This window comes from Megachile rotundata, chromosome 8, assembly GCF_050947335.1.
Source record: "Megachile rotundata isolate GNS110a chromosome 8, iyMegRotu1, whole genome shotgun sequence".
NCBI lineage: Eukaryota > Metazoa > Arthropoda > Insecta > Hymenoptera > Megachilidae > Megachile > Megachile rotundata.
In genome coordinates this window covers 17911505-17933188 of record NC_134990.1, presented here as the reverse complement: position 1 = coordinate 17933188, position 21684 = coordinate 17911505, and the positions used below count along the sequence as shown (strand labels likewise).

Here is a 21684-nt window from a genome sequence, read left to right as displayed (position 1 = left end):
TAGCTGCGATTATTCGTACGGCGGTACGAGTAGGCTGACGTCGGGTTCCTGAAAACGTACATCCTATCCAAAGCGAACAATAACCGTCCCTTTATTTACCCTTTACCTTTTCTCCGTTTCTTCCAGCGAGTATTTTTTTCCGACGTCGCCTCTACGGACTGACCCGCATGAACAAGTAGTCTGACGACAGACTACGCGAGAGGAAACGCTCCGAACAACCCACCAGCCAATTGTTATCGACCGGACGAAGGTAATTTCAAGGTTCGAGGAGAATGTTTGTTGGCTCGTGCTCGGAACTCGAGAAAATTTCGGGCTCTCATTGTCCGTAGACTGATTAGAGGAATTCGATCGATCGGATTTCAGCCGTTTTTCTATACGTTCGATGGGAGAGATCTCGGGGAGAGAAATTTTGAAAAATTTTCTCGAGTAAACCGACCGTACCGGGATTAACGTAGAAACTTGGATAATTAGAAAAATGTAGAAGATCGTGTCGTTCGATAAGAGAATGCACGCGCGTTCGCTGACAGTCTGACACCGCGCGTCGTTGTTTCGAGCTCGCCATAGAAAGTTTGCTCGATTCGCATGGTGCGACGTAATTACCGGAAGATTCGTTAGAAGTCGACGTCGCGGTCCCGATGCTCGAACATTACGATAATGAAAGAAAATTATCTGTTATTGTTTCATTGGTTTTTACCGTGTATTTCAGATTCCAAGATTTGAAACGCGAACCGTACAAATACATTTGATTTTGAACGGAGGCACGTAACGTAAGGTACCGATCGAAAGAAAGGAAAAGTATAAATTAAAGTAAGTCGAAGAAGAATCGTTGGATAAATTACTTGATTTGTCGAGAGTCTAGTTCGATTGTATGGAAACGTCGATAACATCCGTCCGGATGGAAAGCGTTCGCGTTTACAAGCTGTAAAACGTTGCCTCGTTAGAGAGGAAGGCTGCGAACGTTCGCGGAAACAATGATAGAAAGTTCGTATCGTTACAATGGAAACAATATACGTTTGGGCGACGGATGCCGTGAAAATTAGATAGCATCCGATGAACTTCTCCTGGAAATCGACGCAAAATTCTACACCTTTCTCGTTTCGGCGCGTTAAAAACGCGAAAAATCTAGTCGAAGAAAGAAGACGGTTTGCGTTCGAAATGCTCGAGAGAAGAGACCGCGGTATATGCTAAACGACGTCCGATTGCGAGCGTTTTAAAAGCTCGTAGCCTGCGTGATCTCGCGTAATTACCGTTTAATCGTTTCGTTATCGATAAATAAAGTTTGTTCGGTCCGCTAACGCGAACGCGAGTAAAACGGAAACACGAGAATAAATTATTTTTCGACGAAGATTTTTTTTTGCTCGAGGAAAGTTTGCAGCGAGTGTTCTCGAGACACGAGAGTGCTTTCCTCGGATCATCGTCGAATACGTGGTGTAGCGCGTTGTAGGCGGTGCAGCGCGTGCTTCGTATGCGAATATATTTAGATGCGCGTTTGCACACGTGCGTAGAGTCGCGGCTGAAAGGCGTAAAACGAAAGAGAAAGAACTTTTTAACGATTGCTCGTCGTTTGGCGCGGAATCGAGAGTAACTTTAGGAAGAACGGGTATAGATCAGGAAACTGGGAAAATCAACGTGGGCGCCTCGGATCGTGCTTCGCTCCTTCTATAGAAACGACGATGGAAAAGTGAACGATCGGGCAAGATTGCGCATATAAGGTAGCGTACTATTTTTTCGAACGAATCTTCCTTCCGATAGGTCGGGACGCCCACTCGCCCGGCGCCTTCTCGATCAATCTCAAAGGCGTTTCCTATGTCCTAATCGGCCAGCAATTCGACTTCGATACACGGATCGTTCGACCGTAAATCGTTCGATACGAATGAAATTTTCTTTGAAATTCGAATAGTCGTGTCGAAAATTCATCCTTTCCAGCTATTGTTTCGCCAAATTGCCGATACGATACGATCCGCGTTTCGATAGCCGACCACGCACCGACTCTTTTATTTCGCCTCTCGACTCGAATAAAGGGTTTCCAACCAACGTCATAACGGACATTCGAATATTCTTCTAGCGAAACGGATCGAAAAAGTTCGAATACTCCTTGGAAAGACTCGATGAAACGACGGTTTTCCTTGCTTCTCACCGAACACGTCGCGCAACTACGAACAAAGACGCTAAGATCTCGCGTTGCCGTTGCCCGTCCACTTTAATGAACCTAATTAACCCGAATACGTAGCCACGAGGGGGACAAGACGGCATTAGTTTCACTGGCAAAGTCGGTCACTTAAAATCGAACAGATTTAACGTTTAAGATTTAAGTTCGCGAACGGGCAGGCTCGGAAATTCGTCGAACGAATTAACGATTGTTCGTTACCTTTGTCGGCGGCTTCAAGATCGATAGTTTATACGAAATCGTTAGCGCGTCGATAACGTTATCGGATATTTTTTAGTAGTAACGACGTCGAACTAGGTATCGTAAACGATGTTAGCTCGTGCGCAACGGCAAACAGAGACGGTTTCGTGTTCGAAACGCGTGGACGAGTAGCACTCGAGACAAAGAGCTCTTTTATTCGGAGTTCACGGACGGTTGAATAACGAATAAAGTAGTTCAGCAGGACTACGGAGAATCCATTGTTGAAATTGTCCGGCTGCTGCTGGATTAACGGCAGATTTGCGTATTTCGTGCTTTTTTTTTTTTACCTTCGCCGCGAAAATCGAAGCAGACTCGTTCGCGTGGTACACGATTTACGAAAAAATGTTCGGTTTACCGACGTCTTCTTATTTCTCTCTTATCGATTACAGACTGCGAAACGTTGTAAATTACTTCGCGTGACTACTGGAGATATTGTCCCCAAAAGTCGAAGACAAGTTGCACGCGGTTCTATTCGCGTATCTCGTCGAATATTTTCTCGCGCGTTCCTGATTAAAGGTATCGCCGAACACGAAGAAGACGAGCATAAACGTTGGTTAGCGTAATCGAGTACGATTACGCGGACGTACGCGAACGAGACAAAAGGGTCGCGGATAGTTGAATAGCGAATAATATAGCAGAGGAGGAGCAGAGGAACGTGATAAAGGGCAAAGTACGCGGTTCGAAAGGAGAGGAGGTAGCTAGGTAGCTATACGCGTATGCTCTGTACCGAGGCTCGAGGCTTGAAAACAGACAGACGATAAACAGGGGAGAGAAAGAACGGAGGGGTAGTTGGCGGTGGTTGAAGAGCACCCTAGTCACTGCGCTATCGAGCAATCCTCGTTGCCATGGGGATAATCACGATAGGTCTGGCGAAGGTACGTAAAATCCGACCATTACCCATTCTTCTAGGAGCATGGAAGCTACGAATATTCTTGCTAATTACGTGTTAGGTTAATATTAACAACGACTTATTACGATCGTAAGAAAGAAAAAAAAAGAAAATTGATAAATCTCGTGTAACCGCGAATACGAAGGAAAGATCGAATCGTAGCAAGATCGTTCGACGACTCTTCAATTATTCGCGATCCACCGTATTCCACCGTTTCGATATTACTTTCACAGACAGCCCGTTCTGAATAATTCATCGAGCTTTCAGGATCAGAAATCTTCGTCGTCCAATTAAGTAATTGAATTAATCAAATCTGCACGCTCCGATGGTTCGTTTCGCGTCGCGACAGCTACGAAGCTTCCGCGTTTCTTGCGTCGCTTTTTTCTTTTTTCTTCGAATTCGAACTGTTTGTTCCGCGCGAAAATTCATTCGAAGCGCAACAACCGACGAACGATTCCCCTTTATCGCTTCGCCTTTAACCGTTAACGCGGTTTAACGCGGATCCATGGTTTCTCGCTTACATGAAAAACCGCGGATTCAAGTTTTAAGAAAGCAACCGTTCTGCCGAGTACAGACCGCGCGTGTTCGCCGGCGCATGCGTTCAAACGTGAACATTTCGCAAGAATGCCTTTCTTTGTCTATGCCTTCGACTTCTTCTCGATTACTTTGCTGTTCGTTAACGATCAAAATCGTCAAAACCGAGACTCCTCTCTCTACAGAGAGAGAACAACGCGTACCTTCGCGAACTTACGTTTCGAATAAACGTGCTCGTCTTATCTCTTAAATTATTGGGAAATCTGTCGAGTGCACGAATCGCTTAACTAATTAACCATTATTTCTTTTACAGATTACATAGATTCGAAAAGGTAGAAAATAGATTGTCGTTCTCGAGCACACATCCGTTAACCGGCGCAAACAGTTTATTCGGTCGGCTGAATTATCGCGAGCCACGCAGACTTTCAAGAAGGGCGAAACGGAATTAAAAGAGCTTCAGCTTCGTTCGTGCAATTCCTGGTAAACTCGATTCGAGAGGGGAGCAGCTTCGTCGCGAAATTCTTTTCGCGACAAGCAAAAGAAGAGGAGAAAAAAAGTGAAAAACCAACAGCCTCCATAACTCCAGATTACTTTCGCGAAAAGCTTGCAACGAAGAATGCCCATAGGTTCCTTTTTTGCATTCTGCTTTCCCAAAGGACACTGGCTACAGTCTATCGAGAACAAGAGGATTCCGTTGCCGCGACGGGAAGAAAGAGTGCACGAAGCGAGGGAAAAGAGAGAGAGAGAGAGAGAGAGAGAGAGAGAGAGAGAGAGAGAGAGAGGGTTTAAGGGAAGGAAAGTAATTTCAGGAGTGATATTGTACGACAAATAGATTATACGCGTGAAAAATTATACGTGGAACGGTTTTTCTTCTTTGCCGAGTGTCATTCGCGAAAACGAGAAACGTTTATTGTTTTTTGAGAACGCAAAATTGGTATGGAACAGCATCGAATGAAAAATTATTAGCGAAACGTTTGACCGCGTTATGATCAGTTGTCGAGATCGGTTGTCCGTTCGCTCTCCTCCTCTTCCGGGATAGTTTCGCGTCGTCGAGGTTCGAAACTAAGGTCGAAATCGTCGGGAAATAAAGAACGATAGGCTTCGAAGTCCTCGTCCTTGCAGTACTCGGTGAAAAAGGCAAGATACTGTTTCTCTTCCTCGGTAGGCTCCAGCGGTGCTGGAATTTCTTTGACCCTTTGACCGAGCGGTACCGAACGCCACATCAAAGGCCGCTTTTTTATTATCGGAGGCTCCATCGCCCGCTTCAACGAGTCTAACAGTCGATGCATAAGCTCGAACTACGAATCGAAAAGACGTCGTTACTCGCAAATTCGTCGACTTTCGATAACGTTTACGTTTTTGTCCGACCTTTCTAGCGGCGTTCTCCGTCTCCTTCATTGCCCTGAGCTCTTGCTTGAAGCCTTCCTTCTCGTAAGTTCGAACCATTTCCGGAGGCAACGCGTCCAGCTCCAGATTCAGCTCCTCGTGCGTTTTCTCGATCCACTTCATCATCGTAAAAGTGTCGAAATTGGCATCGTTTGGACCGATGCAAGCCTCGTAAGCATCCTCGATGAACACTCGAAGACGAAGCACCTCCTCGGAACAAACAGCCTCGCGAAACACGCTCCTCAACAACCTGTTCGCGTATTGTTCCAAATCTATCGCCCTCGTCTCCAGTTTTTCGATGGAATCCTTCGGTCAACGCGATCCTATGTCATCTTTTTCTACCTCTCCGATCGCCGCCGATATTTTCTTTTTCGCCACTCTTCTTCGGACCTTAACAACTAATAACGACCAATAACGATACTTACTTTCAGCTCATCGATGGCGTTAATCAATTCCTGTACTTCTAACCGGATTTGCTCTTCTGCCGAGTCGATCGTCAACACCATTTCGGTCAACGGTTCTGCCAGGGATTCCAGATGAATCAACGCGTTCAAGTTTTGCATCTCTATCGTTCTGAACACTCTGACCAATTGGTACGGGTCCTCGAAGTACAACTCGGCCGGACCCTCGTATCTGATGTCCTCCTCGAACAAATCTGTCGATCGTCGAGATCTTACTCGAGAAACTCGAGGTAAGTTAAGAGAGCTACTAATAAGCTATTATAGCATATTTAAAGAATCTACGTTTACGTTAAGTATCTAATTGCTTTATCCTTCTCAGATTAAGAAGATTTCGAAGAAACGGCAACGAAAAGTAAAGATGATACGTCACCTATTAAAGCGTCGATGGAAGGAACTTGTTCCACCATTCGATAACGACCGAATATATCAGCCGTGTCGACTGTATCGATACTCTCTACGGATTCTCTACGATAGATCCAATCGTGTTCCATGCGCCAGGCGTTCGGAGACACTTTATACAAGAATCTTTGGCACATCTTCACCATTCTCCAATTCTCTTCCCAGTAGTACACGTCCAGTCTGACTTGACCGAATTCCTTCGAGAGCTGATTCCTTTTCAAAGTGATCTCTTTCGTGAGCTTGCTTTCGTTCTCGGCTTCCTCGAGGATCTTCATGCTTTCCTCGTGATCCCTCGACAGAAAGCCTTCGAAACCGCTGACGTATCGACGATAACGTCTCTGATGAGAAAACGCGACTAATGTAATTGCCGTACGTCTCTACGTACGTCTGTAACAGGATGCAAAACGCGTAGATAACGCGATAATAGAAACTAATTCATTTAATCGTGGAATACCCGAAGGTAGTTAACGCGGAGAATGTGGAAACGACGAATAGCTAATGTAGATAATGCGATATTAAATTTAACAATTTATGTATTCGACGTATATCGATGTAAGAGCGTTAAATGCTGATTACCGGGCAAAATGATTAAAAAAGAGACCGGTTAAAACCTTGATTTTGTTTAAACTTTTCTGCTCCTCGACAAACTGCTGATCGATACGAATGCAATCGTCCAGTTCCTCTCCGGCTAACAATCGAGCCTTGAAAATGTTACGAATATCGTTCACGTATTCGGTCACCGAGAACTTTTCTTTCACCACTCGTCCAGATAGCTCTTTGAAAAATCGTGGATCCACGTCCGTTATCGCTATCGCCTCGTGTAGCTCTTTATGTTTTTTCGCCTCCAGAGTCTCGATGTCCACGTCGACCTCGATAAAAGTAGCAAAATATTAAATATTAAACATCGTTCGATCGAGTGATTGTTATTTTTCTTTCGAAAGACGATCGATCGAAACTACTTACGCGAAGACTACGCAAAAGTTCTTGTATTCGCTTGTTCTGGTAAACGCCACTCCTCTGGTCCAAATTCGTCGAACGTTTCTTTGCTTTCCAATATTGGAAATACGAGAACATGAGAGAGCAAGGAGGATACGCGAACGGTGATTGCTCTTCGAAGACATTTCTCGCTTCTCCCAGATGTTCGTGGCCTTTTGTAAAGTAGTACTGCGTTCTGAGAATAGAAATTTGAAATATTTTTAAAATACCGTAGAAGACGAACACGAATCGAATGTACTTGAAAAATCGCTTTTGATAGGAAGACTTCCTCGTCTTCTTCCGGATTAGACGGGGCTCGCATAATCTCGTCGCGTCGGTCATTTTCCCTTAATTTACCTCGTACTTTATTTAAGCTGGTCTTTTCACTTTGACGGTCGTTCGCATTGAACGTTCTAAAGAAAGCTCTTCTCCGCGTACCACCTATAGAAAAGAAATGTTTCTGTTAAAGATAGTGTGCGCGGAAGGACAGGATCCTTTTAACGTGTATATACGCATAATCCGTTACACTTGTGATTAAATTAACTGTTACAATAGTTCATTTTCTCTCTCTTTGTAACGTAGTTTGCGTGCAGTTAGTAGTTTCTACATATTTCTGTCGATACACGATGTACTTATATATAATCGTAAGAGCGTCTTATAAAACATTTTAGTACTAACACTATGCTACTTATATTTTATAATAGAAAATCGATCTCCTCTTTTGATACATTCGCTGGAAGGAAAGAACTCGATAACCTGACAACCCGATCAGCTGTCGGTATTGACAGCACACTGACCGCTAACGTTTCTTGAACCAACCGTTGTCAAGTGTAATTGTTTGGCATGCGCGGCTTGTTTCGACGAATGCTTCTGCCTAAGGTTTAGATCGTGTTCAGTAGTAATTAAGAATCCATTATTCCCTTAAAAGATTCGCTTAGTCAAAATTTTTCAAATAGAAAAAGCCATTTTTCTCGCTTTATCGTGCTAGGAGAACAATTTCCGAGCGTCAACGTCGCTTAAAAATATTTTATTTTCGAAGAAACGCAATTACTTGTTTGGGTGTTTCGAGCCGGCGTGCATGAAAAGATAAATTTTAAGTCATCTTGTCCGATGACTCTGATGATCACCATAGGGTGAAACACATAAATACATCGAGAAAAAAGGAAACAATCCTTTAAAAAAAAAAAAAAAACAGCGCCATCTCACAACAAACTACAGAACTATGATCCACACGTGTAAGGTACCGACCGGATTCTGTCGGTAATTAATTGATTACACTTCAACGGTAATATACCATCAGCAGAGTTTCTATTGTAGTTCCGCGCACCGACGCTAGATGGCGCTGCGGCGGCCTCTCCTAAAGGGGGCGTTCAGATTAGGCAACTACCAGTCGCGATAGCTTAATGTGAACGACATTTAATTAAAGTTCCACGTGTCGCCGCTAGATGGCGCTGCGGCGAACCTGCCTAAGGGGGCGTTCAGATTAGGCAAGTACATGTCAAAATAGCCTAATGTGAACGACATTTAACACAGCGCAAGAAAGCAATCGTCCGATTTATATATTCATCATATTTTCTTCTATAACCTACAGTTTTCTTCAACTTTTTAGAGGCAAATTAATTGCTACATTATCTTTATTCTCTCAACAGATTTTTATTAGCTTTCTACAAAATCCTGTACTACAGCGCACACTAATATGTACATATTGTTATGATAATTCCGTCCTAGAATTAAGTGCATATAATGTATCTATCTGTTAATAAAATATATTACGTCATTTGATGTACAAAAGTGTTTGAAAATAAATATGAATAAAAACATATTTGCATATTTACTTACTTACACATCCCGTCATTCCGATCCCCAGAAATTGCCCCAAATTTCAAAAAATAAAAAATAAAAAACAAAGTATGGAGACCTTGTACCAGGAGAACATGCAAATGAGGAGGTATTCTTTGTGCTTCATGGAATTTTCATTACGTCATTTCAAGAATACTCGAGGCGCGATTTTTGAAATTCCATCGACCGATTTTGAAAATTTGTATCAGGAGAACATAAGTTCTGAGGAGGTATCTTTCGTGCCACTTCCTGGAATTTTCGTGACGTCAAATTCCAAGAATTCCCGGACGGGATTTTTGAAAGTCCCCGACCGATTTTGAAACTTTGTATCAGGAGAACATAAGTTCTGAGGAGGTATCTTTCGTGCCACTTCCTGGAATTTTGATGACGTCAAATTCCAAGAATTCCCGGGCGGGATTTTTGCAAGTCCACCGACCGGTTTTGAAAATTTGTATCAGGAGAACATAAGTTGTGAGGAGGTATTCGTGCCACTTCCTGGAATTTTCGTGACGTCAAATTCCAAGAATTCCCGGGCGGGATTTTTGAAAGTCCTCTGACCGATTTTGAGAATTTGTATCAGGAGAACATAAGTTCTGAGGAGGTATTCGTGCCACTTCCTGGAATTTTGATGACGTCAAATTCCAAGAATTCCCGGGCGGGATTTTTGCAGGTCCACCGACCGATTTTGAAAATTTGTATCAGGAGAACATAAGTTCTGAGGAGGTATTCGTGCCACTTCCTGGAATTTTGATGACGTCAAATTCCAAGAATTCCCGGGCGGGATTTTTGCAGGTCCACCGACCGATTTTGAAAATTTGTATCAGGAGAACATAAGTTCTGAGGAGGTATTCGTGCCACTTCCTGGAATTTTGATGACGTCAAATTCCAAGAATTCCCGGGCGGGATTTTTGCAGGTCCACCGACCGATTTTGAAAATTTGTATCAGGAGAACATAAGTTCTGAGGAGGTATTCGTGCCACTTCCTGGAATTTTGATGACGTCAAATTCCAAGAATTCCCGGGCGGGATTTTTGCAGGTCCACCGACCGATTTTGAAAATTTGTATCAGGAGAACATAAGTTCTGAGGAGGTATTCGTGCCACTTCCTGGAATTTTGATGACGTCAAATTCCAAGAATTCCCGGGCGGGATTTTTGCAGGTCCACCGACCGATTTTGAAAATTTGTATCAGGAGAACATAAGTTCTGAGGAGGTATTCGTGCCACTTCCTGGAATTTTGATGACGTCAAATTCCAAGAATTCCCGGGCGGGATTTTTGCAGGTCCACCGACCGATTTTGAAAATTTGTATCAGGAGAACATAAGTTCTGAGGAGGTATTCGTGCCACTTCCTGGAATTTTGATGACGTCAAATTCCAAGAATTCCCGGGCGGGATTTTTGCAGGTCCACCGACCGATTTTGAAAATTTGTATCAGGAGAACATAAGTTCTGAGGAGGTATTCGTGCCACTTCCTGGAATTTTGATGACGTCAAATTCCAAGAATTCCCGGGCGGGATTTTTGCAGGTCCACCGACCGATTTTGAAAATTTGTATCAGGAGAACATAAGTTCTGAGGAGGTATTCGTGCCACTTCCTGGAATTTTGATGACGTCAAATTCCAAGAATTCCCGGGCGGGATTTTTGCAGGTCCACCGACCGATTTTGAAAATTTGTATCAGGAGAACATAAGTTCTGAGGAGGTATTCGTGCCACTTCCTGGAATTTTGATGACGTCAAATTCCAAGAATTCCCGGGCGGGATTTTTGCAGGTCCACCGACCGATTTTGGAAATTTGTATCAGGAGAACATAAGTTGTGAGGAGGTATTTCGTGCCACTTCCTGGAATTTTCGTGACGTCAAATTCCACGAATTCCCGGGCGGGATTTTTGCAAGTCCACCGACCAATTTTGGAAATTTGTATCAGGAGAACATAAGTTGTGAGGAGGTATTGGTGCCACTTCCTGGAATTTTCATGACGTCAAATTCCAAGAATTCCCGGGCAGGAGTTTTGAAAGTCCACCGACCGATTTTAAAAATTTGTATCAGGAGAACATAAGTTGTGAGGAGGTATCTATCATACTATTTCTTGAAATTTTTGTGATGTCAAATTCCAGGAATTCTCATGTTCTCTTGATACAAATTCTCTCTTTCGAATATGTAAATTTTTATGCTATTGGATTTGTTGGGTAACAATAAAAACACAATGATTGTTGATAAATTTTTCTTTATTTTCACCACTTTTCATACAGTGCGTAACTTAATTAAACTTATTGTTTAATCATTTAATTATTAAGTTGTGTGACGGCCGTGCTATGCACGGGAAATTAATCAGTTAACCTTGACCCTCTGCGCAGTCCTAAATCGTAAGAGATAGACATGCGCGGTAAATTTTTGCAAAGAAAGGAATCAAAGAAAAAGTAGTCGAAGCACCCACAATGATGGCGTAGTTAGTTTTTACGTATCCCTTAAAAACTGTCTCTTAATAAGGGTTTTACTGTACCATCATTGTAAGAGTACACATATAATATTTTTCTACCTTGTTTTCGAACTTGCGTACAACGTCTCAGGAACTCACGGACATGTTCCTGCGTAATAATATGAACTACACACTTTTGGAACTACACTTCCGTTAGTTCTAATCTTTTGCCGCTAGATGGCGGCACACAAACACTCACGCTGGCGCTGTAGATAACCACTTGGAGTTACGGTGGATAAGTTTTCTGAAATACCGACAATACCGTGGGTATCCTACAATGTCGTTAAACCGCTCTTATCGATTTTAACTCTTCAAGTAGATTATCCGCCATGACTTTCAAAGTTAAAATATCACGTGTTCATGGTGCTTATCCAAATACATACAGTGCGAATTAGTTTCGGTTTGACCATCGAAAAAGTGTTAATTACGTGTAGTGATATCGTGGCAAGATAATGAACAAACCATCTATGTAAATCTAATGTGATTGGAGCCTATCGTAGTGCGGAGGACGAAGCTATAGAATCGCATTAAATCCGGATAGGTCACGCAATAACGGAATTATCAGTTAACGGTTTTTTCGAGCTACACAGCACAATTACAAAGGGATGTATACGCAGGGGCGCAATTGTTACTTTAGGGTGAGAGGCGCATGAAAACGGAGACTTCAGGACTGTACATAGGATCTCGGAAGCACTGCTCAAACAATGAACTTGTATTATATTGACAATGAACGCGCGCTAAGCTACGCTCGCATCGGTATTTTTTTTATCTCGTAAATAAGATAATAAAATTCAGAGGAAAGAAACGTTAATGTCCAATTATGAATTAATACGTAAAAATGCAAACGTTGTTATTGGTAGACATGATTTTACATTTAGAGACTCTGTGCCAGCCAGAGTCCTTTTTAGAGACGGAAACAATATTAGAAAATCACGTATTTCGTTGACAATCTCGGATCCAGTAGAAGTAAGATATTCGAGAATAAAAAGTAATTTTATATTCGAATAAGAATACACGTTCTTAACAGAATAATTAGATAAAAGTTATTTCGAATATTTTCGTTTTATTCGAAATCTGTGTTCGAAGATCCCTCGAATAATGGACACCTCCGTATAACGGTAAAAACTGGAAGAAAGAGAGAAGAACCTTAAGCACCTTTGCACGAGTCATCCCTGAGAACGTTCTACCGTTAGTGGTGGGGGTACAGAGGGGCTGCCTCTAACCGGCAGCGCCTGCAGTGACCGGCTGGTGTGTGCGAGCACCCGGGTATCGAAAACGTGGAGGCGAAAAGTGGCAAGATACGAGATTGTGGTTTCCCTCGAAAAGATCGATTATCCAAGGATAATATCGGTGGACTAGCCCTTGATCGTTGGTGTAAAGACGGATCCGTTTGGTCGGTCGGTCGGTCGCGCGCGCGCCTCTATCTCTGTCCGTCTGTCTCTCCCGTTTCCATCGTCCGTCTCTTTCCAAGCAACGCAACGGGGATAGATCGGTGCGGAGTGACAGCGATCGACTGGCTACGGGCTACGGGTACGACACTGCACGGGCAACCCTTGCGCTCTTTTTTTCCAAGGCTCACGCGGTTTTCCATGTCAACGACACGCGCGCTCCTGCCAAGGCCAGCGTGCTACGCCCCGCACAGAGCAGCCTCCGTCATCGTCGTCGCTGCTGCCGCCGTCACCGTCGACGTCGTCGTCGTTGTTGTCGTCGTCGTCGTCGTCGTCGTTGTCGTTAAACGACCGATACACGTAATCGTGTTCGTCGTCGACGACTCGTCGTCTGCGTCGCGTCGGTGGTCAGATTTCTGTTCGCGGTGGTCATCGGTTTGGTGGTTAAGTTCAAAGAGGGCCGGCGAGCATCGAAGTTCGTCCACGGCTATTAGCAGGCTAAGGAGAAGGAGACACGACAGCGTCGCTCGTGCCAGCCTGAGATGAGCGACCATGGCTGCATACACTTGAATAATTTCAAAGCAGCCAAGGGTATCCAGCCGTACAAAGTGATACACTCCTATTTCGTGACCAGCACGTCGACCGAGGCACGCGTAAGAAAGGTGCGACTATCTTTTTCTTGCGTGATCCGTGGTCAAGGTTCTGTCTTTGTCTCTTTCTCTTTCTATCACTTTCGCTCTTTACTCGATGTTTTACCGTTTTCCGTTTCGTCGTTCGCCACCTTTACTATACCCTGTTCGACGAGAGATCAAGCTTGATTCGCGCAATTCGGTTAACTTCAGTACACTTCCTACCGCTTGCTGTTACCCCACTACTAAGTTTTCCATCTTGCCGATCATATACACGGTGGATAAAATATACGAATAGCGGGAGAAGGTACAGATCAGGGCATGATCAACTCACAAATTTGTCGTTTTGGAAGTTTAAATTTCTTAATTTAAAAGTGTAGATGTTTCGAAACTAGTGACTTGGGAATTTAGGAGATCTAATAATTTACCAACTTTGAAAATTTAGTGATTCGGATTCTGTTCATTTGTAAATTTGGGTCGCCGAGTGTACACGCTCGTTGTAAAAAAAAAATGTCATAACGACGCATGCGTATTACTCTTGGTTATGAAACTGCACGATCTGATCAGAGTTACATGCGCAGAACGAATGAAAATTCGTGCGATGAATTCGTCGATGAACAGAGTATACGTATCGGATACGTTGGTTGCAATAAAAAAAAAAGGGTAAAACAAATCGCTGAGATATCAAGGATCCTCGCAATGTGAGAAATTGCAAGATCATTCTCTTTGTGGTTTCTATTTGCACTTACGGTCTTCAGTCACGAGGTATACAAATCTTAGACAGAACGCCAACCCACTCTACGAACACGCGTGTATTGTTTACAAGATATTAGAAGGCAGGAACGTACTATTCCTTTTTTCTTGTGGTTCATTCATGTTTGTACAATAAGTTTCAAATATTTATCGATGTATTTCATGTTTTATTACCACTTTAGGTAAACAATTTGTTTTTCTGTCCAAATATAACGGTTAACCTCAACGATCTTTGGCTGTGTTATTTGAAAACATTAAAAAAGCAAAAACGATTTGGAAAATTCATAAAAACAAAATCTATTCCGAATTCCTTCTTTACTCCTTTTACCTCGTATTTTTATTTGCTCTTTTTTCACTTTTAATTGTCTGTCACCTTCTTAGCAAATATTTCTCTCGTGAAACCGTTCAATTTAAAGACGGTAGTCTCTGTAAAACAATTTTAAATAAGTGTACTGCAGTGTCGCGATAATTCGAATACGCGATAAAGATTTAATTCGTTTGTTAACTTCTGTATTGATATTTTCATAGGCGGATTTAAAAATGGCCGACGTATATGATTACTCTGCAGATACAAAGATCTGTTGCTTACGTAAAGTAACGGTATTGCATAGATTTATACTTTTGCCGGTACCGTTCAGCCGATGAATATTTGCAGCGCTTAATGCGATATAACGCGATCATGTTTTTATTAAATATTCCCCTGTGTCGCGTTTAATGTATGAAAACGTATGCTCCATAAATGTGTTGTACCCTTTCTGAAATCATGCTTTTATGTTTGTTGTATAATACAACAATTGATCAACTTCTGTATCTTTTTTTAGGCTGTCAGCTGTTTGTGTCACACGTGTAAAACGTATAAAGATCGTCTTCACTCTTGTCTTCACTGTATATTCTTTGGCTGCTATGTAAAAGGTCATATACAGGAACATGCAAAGACGAAAAAGCATTTTTTAGGTAATTACAAGAAGAAACTGACATTCGTCGTATAAAACTGACATCGTATAAATTATGTGATTAATGTTACAGCCGTTGATCTTTGTTATGGAAATATTTTGTGCTTCCAATGCGGTGATTACGTATACGATAGAGAATTATTGACAGTTGCCAAATCGCAGTGGAGCGAATCGGCAAAATCATTGAGCTTCGGAGAATTTTATAGAGCATGGGAACCGACGCAAATAGAGGCAGAATTGTTAAGAAAACATCCGCGCAGAAGGCGCGTCGTAGAAAATTCTACCATAGGTAAGAGTTACAGAGTGTTTAAAGTAAAAGCTAAACGTCTGTTCATTACCATGTAATGTTTGCAGGTTTAAGAGGACTCATAAATCTTGGAAGTACATGTTTCATGAACTGTATCGTACAGGCACTCATACACACACCACTGTTAAGAGATTATTTCCTTGCTGACCGTCATCACTGCCCGCAACCGACTCGCTGCCTGGTCTGTGAAGTGTCCCACCTTTTTCAGGAATTCTACTCCGGTAGCAAAGCACCGTTGACGCTTCACAAGCTTCTCCATTTAATCTGGACACACGCCAGACATTTAGCTGGTTACGAGCAGCAGGATGCTCATGAATTCTTTATAGCTACGCTTGACGTCTTGCACAGGCACTGCGAAGCAGCGCCGATCTTAGTAAAAGATAATCCACATCATTGTAATTGTATCATCGATCAAATTTTCACCGGTGGTCTACAAAGCGACGTGGTTTGTCAGGCGTGCAAGTACGACACAAATGCACAATACTGCATATATCGTAACCAGAGAAAGTCTGTATTGACGTAATTATATTTTTTAGCGGAGTGTCGACGACGATAGATCCATTTTGGGATATTTCTTTGGATCTGGGTCCAGCAGCTAGTGCGTCTGGTTCTGATAGCTCTGGTCCTCCTACCTCGTTATTAGATTGTTTGGAAAGGTTCACGCGTGCAGAGCATTTGGGATCTAGCGCCAAAATAAAGTGTAGCAATTGTCAGACTTATCAAGAGAGTACCAAGCAATTGACAATGAAGCAGCTCCCTATCGTGGCCAGTTTTCACTTAAAACGATTCGAACACTCTAGCATTCAGGACAAGAAGATTTCTACGTTCATCTCGTTTCCAGAACAATTAGACATGACACCTTTTATGTCACATAGGCGGAACGGTAACAACAATAGCGCGATGATGGACGGACTAGCAAAAAACGGAGAAGACATGGCATTCAGCGATAATAGGTATTCCCTGTTTGCGGTGATAAATCACGAAGGTTCCTTGGAGACTGGACACTACACTGCCTTCATACGGCAGCAAAGAGATCAGTGGTTCAAATGTGACGATCATTTGATCACGAGAGCAAGATTAAAAGATGTCTTGACTAGCGAAGGGTGAGTTCGCGGCACTGGCCACACTGCAGTTACTACCATTACGAAGGATCCAGTGAAAAAACGTTTCCTTTTCAGGTATCTTCTTTTTTATCATAAACAAATTTTGGAGTACGGTCGAAATACCAAGGTGTAAACGTTAGATTGTATAATTAATTTATTTATCACGATGAATCATGGGCGGTAGACTTAAGTTTTCTTTAGTATTAAAAAGAAAAAAAAAAGGGAGAAAGAGAGAGAGAGAGAAAGAAAGAAAAGAGGAAAATCGTAAAAACAGTTAATTCCGTTGTGGGAACTGTTTCGTACGTTTCATCCGGCATACGCAAATTCATTTATCGGTTGGATGTACATGATCTACGCGACAGGAAATGAAAACAAAGAAACGCAGGCCTCAAAAGAAAAAGATTCGAAATTTCTATTTGAAACGATAATCGTTAAAAAGTGATTTCGATGGAGTTACTTTTAAAAATTAGACACAAAGATTTAACGAACAACTATATTATTACGCTTTGATCGTACGATTAAAAGAGATAAATTAGAAATTAATCCCTGTTAAAAAAGAGAAAATAGTCGAGTTCGACCGGATGTCGCTCTGATAGCATAGATGTTTGTCGTGTTGTTACGAAACTTTGAATTGTCAACTTTCAAAGATCAATATAAAGATCGCGTTCGTTGCTCTGTTTCAGTTTTCTATTTCACCGTTTGTGGTTTTTTTACGTTCGACGAAAACTAGGCTGGCGCACACGACGATCGATTTCCCTGTTCGTGTCCCAAAGTAATCATAAGCGTAGTTTTAAGATTAGCTCAATTTTTTTAAAATGATCGATCACATTTTTGTACATCGCTGACTGTTATTATATTCCTGCCCTGACACTTGTATACATGAGACACCAGGGGTGGTTTACGCGATTCGTATCATAGATTATGTATCAAAATCATATTTCAATTAATAAGTTCGTCCATAGATAAAAATTAAACTAAAAAGCATTATCAATTTACGTTCTAGTTTATCGTGTGAGCCATTCTTAGGTGTATCAGTCTTGTACAAACGAGATAACCTATAGCAAAAAATGAATGAGGATAATATTATCCAAGCAAGGCGAATTATTTCGCACGACTGTGACTAATAAAAATCATTGTTTAACACATTTTCTTTTCTGGTTGATCGTTTTACCTTGCTGTACGATCGCAATGGTTTAGAATATAAAAGAGACATCGAACTGATAAAGAATTCAGCAATTTTATCTTCACTTTCCGTAGAATAAATTATACGAAAAGTGCCAAGTTTTGAATTCTGTGCCTATAATTTTTTTTATTATAATGAGTTTCCATCTTGTGTTCATTGTCGAAATTTTCCGTGATGTTTCCATGAAACACTACTTAAATAAACTCGTATGTGTAATAATTTTATGAATAATTAAATAACACCCGGAGGAAGATTATCGTGAACATCTAATTGATTTTCCAGTCAAATAGTTCGTTCGATTGCCCGCGTAAGCTACAAAAATTGTTAAAACTATTAACAGAGACTTGTGTGTGTAATTATATTCGAGAACGAGGGAAGATTCGAGTCTCGTTCAACGACGTGCAGAATCACGTAGGAGAAAAATAGGTGTCGTAAACTTTGTCGTTGCTCGACGTATTCATCGAACGTACGCGATGCAACAATCAACTGCACCTGTACGCCCAATCTCATCAAATCTCATGATGTATTGTGACACGACCAATAATATCTATATATTTGGAAGTTCGTATAACGCGTGCAGTTGTAATGTTTTATATAAGGCTGAACGTATACAGAAATAAAGTTATATTTCGTCGATGAATGATTTTTAATTTATCCTGCTTTTTTTTTTAACGATTTCTTTTACGCACACAACTCTGTATTTTAACCGAATTCGTTATCGCGCTGCAACGTGCTGTGTTGTATAGAGATCTTGGATAATCATAATATCGCTAATATTTTAGTACTGTCGGTAAATATTTGAGTACTCTCAAATATTCATCACTTATATAACGTTGATTAAAATCGTCTCGAGAAAAATTTCTGACCGAGAGTTGAAATTTGAATCATGATTCGCGCGTTCTAATCAAAATATGAAATAAAATATGTTAGTCGAGAAACGAACAAGATCGTAAAATAATTCGATATAAAAAAATAAATGTCGTTATTTGTTAAACGCAAAATGTTAATGGTATTCCGATATATTATGTTCTTTAATTATCGTTGTAGTCACGTTGTAAATAGTAATGGAGGAAAGATGGACGCCTTGACGTTTGGTTCGCACAGGTAAACGTCCGATAGGTTGACATAAATTTCTAAAAATTTTCGCGATCGCGTAAGTGTCGCGTCACAGAATAATGACCCTTTTTTTGCAGGCTAGTTCATTTAGATCTCAAGGGTGGTCCGCCGCGAGTCTGTTATTTCGAAAAGGTTTGTTTTCCCTATAAACAACCGCATTGTTTACACACCGTATCTCTTATCCGACAACAGTGTCGTCGAAACATAATCGTGATGACACTTCTCCTTCGTTCCTTGTCAGATGTCATTAACGCGTGGTTTTTTTTATTTAATCAGTAATTTCTCAATTTCAAAACCTATATTTTCCGACGTTCTAGAATGAACTTGTATGCGTAATACAGCATAATAATGTATACGTAATTGTAGCTTATATATTAATTGTAACTGTTATGTTTTTCTTTTCATCGATAAGTTATATCTAATTATTAAGAATATGCGATTGTTATTTTAGTTGTTTCCACTCTTGAGGACATGGGGTGCCACTGGGCTCCTCCTAGAGTGGGAAGATACATTCCCATACAACCGAGAACTCTCTCACATAGGAAGCAATGGATTGAACAATTTAACTATTGGATATACGGTTCAAGAGGTTAAGCACATTTTACAAATTGCAGGAGACTGTGGTTTAACGGTTGTCCCTTTAGTACAAACGTTTGGTCACATGGAGGTAAAGAGAACTTTACAATGATTTACGATCATAAACGTTTCAATTAATACATAAATAATTTTAGTTTGTTTTGAAACACGACGAATGGAGATCATTAAGAGAAGTGGAAAATTTTCCAAGCTCAATTTGTCCATCTAACCCGAGAACATTGCCTTTGGTGAAATCATTAATTCGGCAAATAGTTAGTTTTCATCCGGACATACAATATTTGCACATAGGTGCCGATGAAGTCTGGCATTTAGGTCTTTGCTCAATTTGTACAAAACGTGCTGCATCCAGCAAATATGGAAAACCATCTTTGTATCTGGAACATGTTTTGGCAATTGCACAATACGTTCAAGAAACATATCCCTACTTAAAGATTATTATATGGGATGATATGCTAAGATCAATAGATTTGCAAGTTTTGAATGGTATCTTGATAGTTTATTCGTATTTTTTTTTTTATTCCATATATAATTATAGAAAAATACTTTTCAAAATTTTCAGATCATTATATTGGAAAATATGTAGAACCTATGATTTGGCATTATAATCCTAGAGATAATTTTGCACTACCTCATGGTAATATTTCTGCTTTTTATCGTTTTAAATACAAATATTTCAGCCCTATAGTAAAAAATATTAAAATTATTTGGTAGGATTATGGGACAAATACACTGCAGTTTTTCCTCATATCTGGGCAGCCACTGCATTTAAAGGTGCTACTGGATCTTGTCAGCATGTACCGGTTGTAAGACATCATATAAGTAATCATGAAAAGTGGTTAGAAGAATTAGGTATACACGCGAGTAAAGTTCATGAATTTCGGGGAACGGCTTTCACTGGGTGGTCAAGGTAATTTATTTTCGTATTTCTGTTAAACGAGAAATAGTTGGTGTTTCTATATTTTAGGTATGACCATTATGCAACATTATGCGAATTGTTACCAACAGCGATTCCGTCGTTAGCTTTATGCTTGAAAGTTTGGCTTCACGGTTATTCCGAACAAATTCATAATCAAGTGGCTAAAAGTTTAGGGTACATCGACCATCCGTTGCATATAACACCACAACCAAGACCTGCACCAATACCTAGTAATTTACTTTTTCCTGGATGGCAGGTTGCAGTGGGCATAGAATGGTTTTTAAATTTTCGAGTTAAATATCATAACATTACCACTAGCGAACAGTAAGTACAATTTTAAATGATAGATAAAATTTCGATTCTTATATTTTTTTATCGTATTAAATATTATAGAATATCTACATGGATGAATCCTTGGCAAGTCGCAAACAATTACACGAATCCTATGCAGTTAGAGAATTTAGTACCCGCTTTTACGGAGTAAGTTGATTCATTGCTGTAGTAATATAAACGAAAGACTTCATAATGACGAAAATGAACCTTGTAGATTACTGTTGGAATTATCTTCTTTAGAAGGATATTTAAGATTTCAAATGGAGAGTATTTTCTTTTCGTCAACGATCGATGAATGGATAGGTACAAATATTCAGCCCATGAAAGGAAAACTCGTGGAATTAAAACAAACCACAGAAAATCAAATTAAATTAAACAGTCGGGTTTAATGCTTTCATAAATAATATCGCAGAATTACTGCTTTAGATCTCAATGACCAACTTCAATGAACAAAGAATGAAAAGATTTAGTAAATTGTAAAATTTTATTTTATAAGTAGTCGTAGGAAAGTAAAAATAGATTTGAAAAAGTGATACCGTGCTGGGTGCATGGGATATAATTTTATAAGAGAAGGAACGATTATTTTAATACATGGCTTAAGAGTGAATAAACTTGTGACAATGACGTTGTCACCAAGCTTTGTCATTTTATGAGCTGTACTGTGATATTTGGCTATGAAAGGATTATAGTACTGTAATTAAGCTTAATAGACTTATTTCTTCGCTATTCTGCTTGATGTATATGCTTCTAACTATCTGCGTTTACTATTTCTATGTATTCATAGTGCGTGAAAATATTGTAGTACTTCTTTTAAAAACTTCTTTGAAAAATATCATGAAAATATTATCAACTGTATAGAAAGATTTTATGCAGTCCGCGATATATTTTCTGGAACCTTTTTTATCAATGAATTTCCAAACTAATAATTGTTTTTGAAATATACTTATCGATGTAATACATGAAAAATAGTGACGGATCAAACGTAGATAAAGCTTATGTCAAAGCGATAGTAATAAATAAGTAGTAAATTTTAATCAATGT

The 21684-nt window shown here is 40.5% G+C and overlaps 3 protein-coding genes and 2 long non-coding RNA genes across 12 annotated transcripts in view; 3 read left to right on the top strand and 2 right to left on the bottom strand.

Annotated features, from left to right (window-relative positions):
• Positions 1 to 6692, top strand: part of LOC143263931 (uncharacterized) — a 28133-nt gene extending 21441 nt beyond the window's left edge. Inside the window, exons 2-5 of one of the 5 annotated variants that reach the window (XR_013039245.1) lie at positions 127 to 250; positions 707 to 807; positions 4144 to 5907; positions 5997 to 6692. This is a non-coding gene — a long non-coding RNA (uncharacterized LOC143263931). The remainder of the gene's footprint in view (positions 1 to 126; positions 251 to 706; positions 808 to 4143; positions 5908 to 5996) is intronic. The other 4 variants (XR_013039247.1, XR_013039246.1, XR_013039244.1 and 1 more) reach the window with 4 other exon arrangements.
• On the bottom strand, positions 4680 to 7948 carry LOC100883791 (cilia- and flagella-associated protein 100). Its single transcript, XM_076535175.1, has 8 exons — positions 7730 to 7948; positions 7311 to 7492; positions 7040 to 7247; positions 6688 to 6945; positions 6048 to 6414; positions 5642 to 5871; positions 5199 to 5522; positions 4680 to 5128 (listed from the first exon to the last, which is right to left on the bottom strand). Exons 2-8 carry the CDS (start codon positions 7391 to 7393, stop codon positions 4820 to 4822), a joined length of 1779 nt encoding a protein of 592 aa, XP_076391290.1. The 5' UTR covers positions 7394 to 7492; positions 7730 to 7948; the 3' UTR covers positions 4680 to 4819.
• Positions 7949 to 11096: 3148 nt separating this feature from the next.
• Positions 11097 to 12289, bottom strand: LOC143265090 (uncharacterized). The gene is made up of 2 exons (XR_013039254.1): positions 11426 to 12289; positions 11097 to 11245 (listed from the first exon to the last, which is right to left on the bottom strand). It is a non-coding gene; the product is annotated as an uncharacterized LOC143265090 (long non-coding RNA).
• A 312-nt stretch (positions 12290 to 12601) lies between these two features.
• Positions 12602 to 18317, top strand: not (ubiquitin carboxyl-terminal hydrolase nonstop). Of its 4 annotated transcripts, none has more exons than XM_003708226.3 (6): positions 12602 to 13415; positions 14957 to 15089; positions 15162 to 15377; positions 15443 to 15857; positions 15932 to 16498; positions 16574 to 18317. In XM_003708226.3, exons 1-6 carry the CDS (start codon positions 13296 to 13298, stop codon positions 16629 to 16631), a joined length of 1509 nt encoding a protein of 502 aa, XP_003708274.1. In that variant the 5' UTR covers positions 12602 to 13295; the 3' UTR covers positions 16632 to 18317. The 4 variants fall into 4 exon arrangements, with proteins under 4 accessions (XP_003708274.1, XP_012152642.1, XP_012152644.1 ...); XM_012297252.2 differs by lacking the exon at positions 12602 to 13415 and adding an exon at positions 14527 to 14735; XM_012297254.2 differs by lacking the exon at positions 12602 to 13415 and adding an exon at positions 14721 to 14861.
• Positions 18318 to 18681: 364 nt separating this feature from the next.
• On the top strand, positions 18682 to 21677 carry LOC100878387 (hexosaminidase D). Its single transcript, XM_003708225.2, has 9 exons — positions 18682 to 18785; positions 18875 to 18929; positions 19249 to 19464; positions 19529 to 19877; positions 19954 to 20028; positions 20106 to 20301; positions 20359 to 20634; positions 20704 to 20790; positions 20858 to 21677. The coding sequence occupies exons 1-9, from the start codon at positions 18682 to 18684 to the stop codon at positions 21030 to 21032; spliced, it is 1533 nt and encodes a 510-aa protein (XP_003708273.2). The 3' UTR covers positions 21033 to 21677.
• The last annotated feature ends 7 nt before the right edge of the window (positions 21678 to 21684 follow it).

What these genes read in the sequence shown, in the direction of transcription:
- not (XM_003708226.3), top strand. Translation starts at nt 13,296, where the DNA reads ATGAGCGACCATGGCTGCATACACTTGAATAATTTCAAAGCAGCCAAG. An exon ending in GACGAAAAAGCATTTTTTAG is followed by an intron (nt 15,090 to 15,161) that starts GTAATTACAAGA and finishes TTAATGTTACAG; the next exon opens with CCGTTGATCTTTGTTATGGA. An exon ending in GTGGTTTGTCAGGCGTGCAA is followed by an intron (nt 15,858 to 15,931) that starts GTACGACACAAA and finishes TATATTTTTTAG; the next exon opens with CGGAGTGTCGACGACGATAG.
- LOC100878387 (XM_003708225.2), top strand. Translation starts at nt 18,682, where the DNA reads ATGTTAATGGTATTCCGATATATTATGTTCTTTAATTATCGTTGTAGT. An exon ending in AAACGTTTGGTCACATGGAG is followed by an intron (nt 19,465 to 19,528) that starts GTAAAGAGAACT and finishes AAATAATTTTAG; the next exon opens with TTTGTTTTGAAACACGACGA. An exon ending in TAATTTTGCACTACCTCATG is followed by an intron (nt 20,029 to 20,105) that starts GTAATATTTCTG and finishes ATTATTTGGTAG; the next exon opens with GATTATGGGACAAATACACT.
- LOC100883791 (XM_076535175.1), bottom strand. Translation starts at nt 7,393, where the DNA reads ATGACCGACGCGACGAGATTATGCGAGCCCCGTCTAATCCGGAAGAAG. An exon ending in TATCAAAAGCGATTTTTCAA is followed by an intron (nt 7,248 to 7,310) that starts GTACATTCGATT and finishes TTCTATTCTCAG; the next exon opens with AACGCAGTACTACTTTACAA. An exon ending in AAAGTTTAAACAAAATCAAG is followed by an intron (nt 6,415 to 6,687) that starts GTTTTAACCGGT and finishes TTTTCTCATCAG; the next exon opens with AGACGTTATCGTCGATACGT.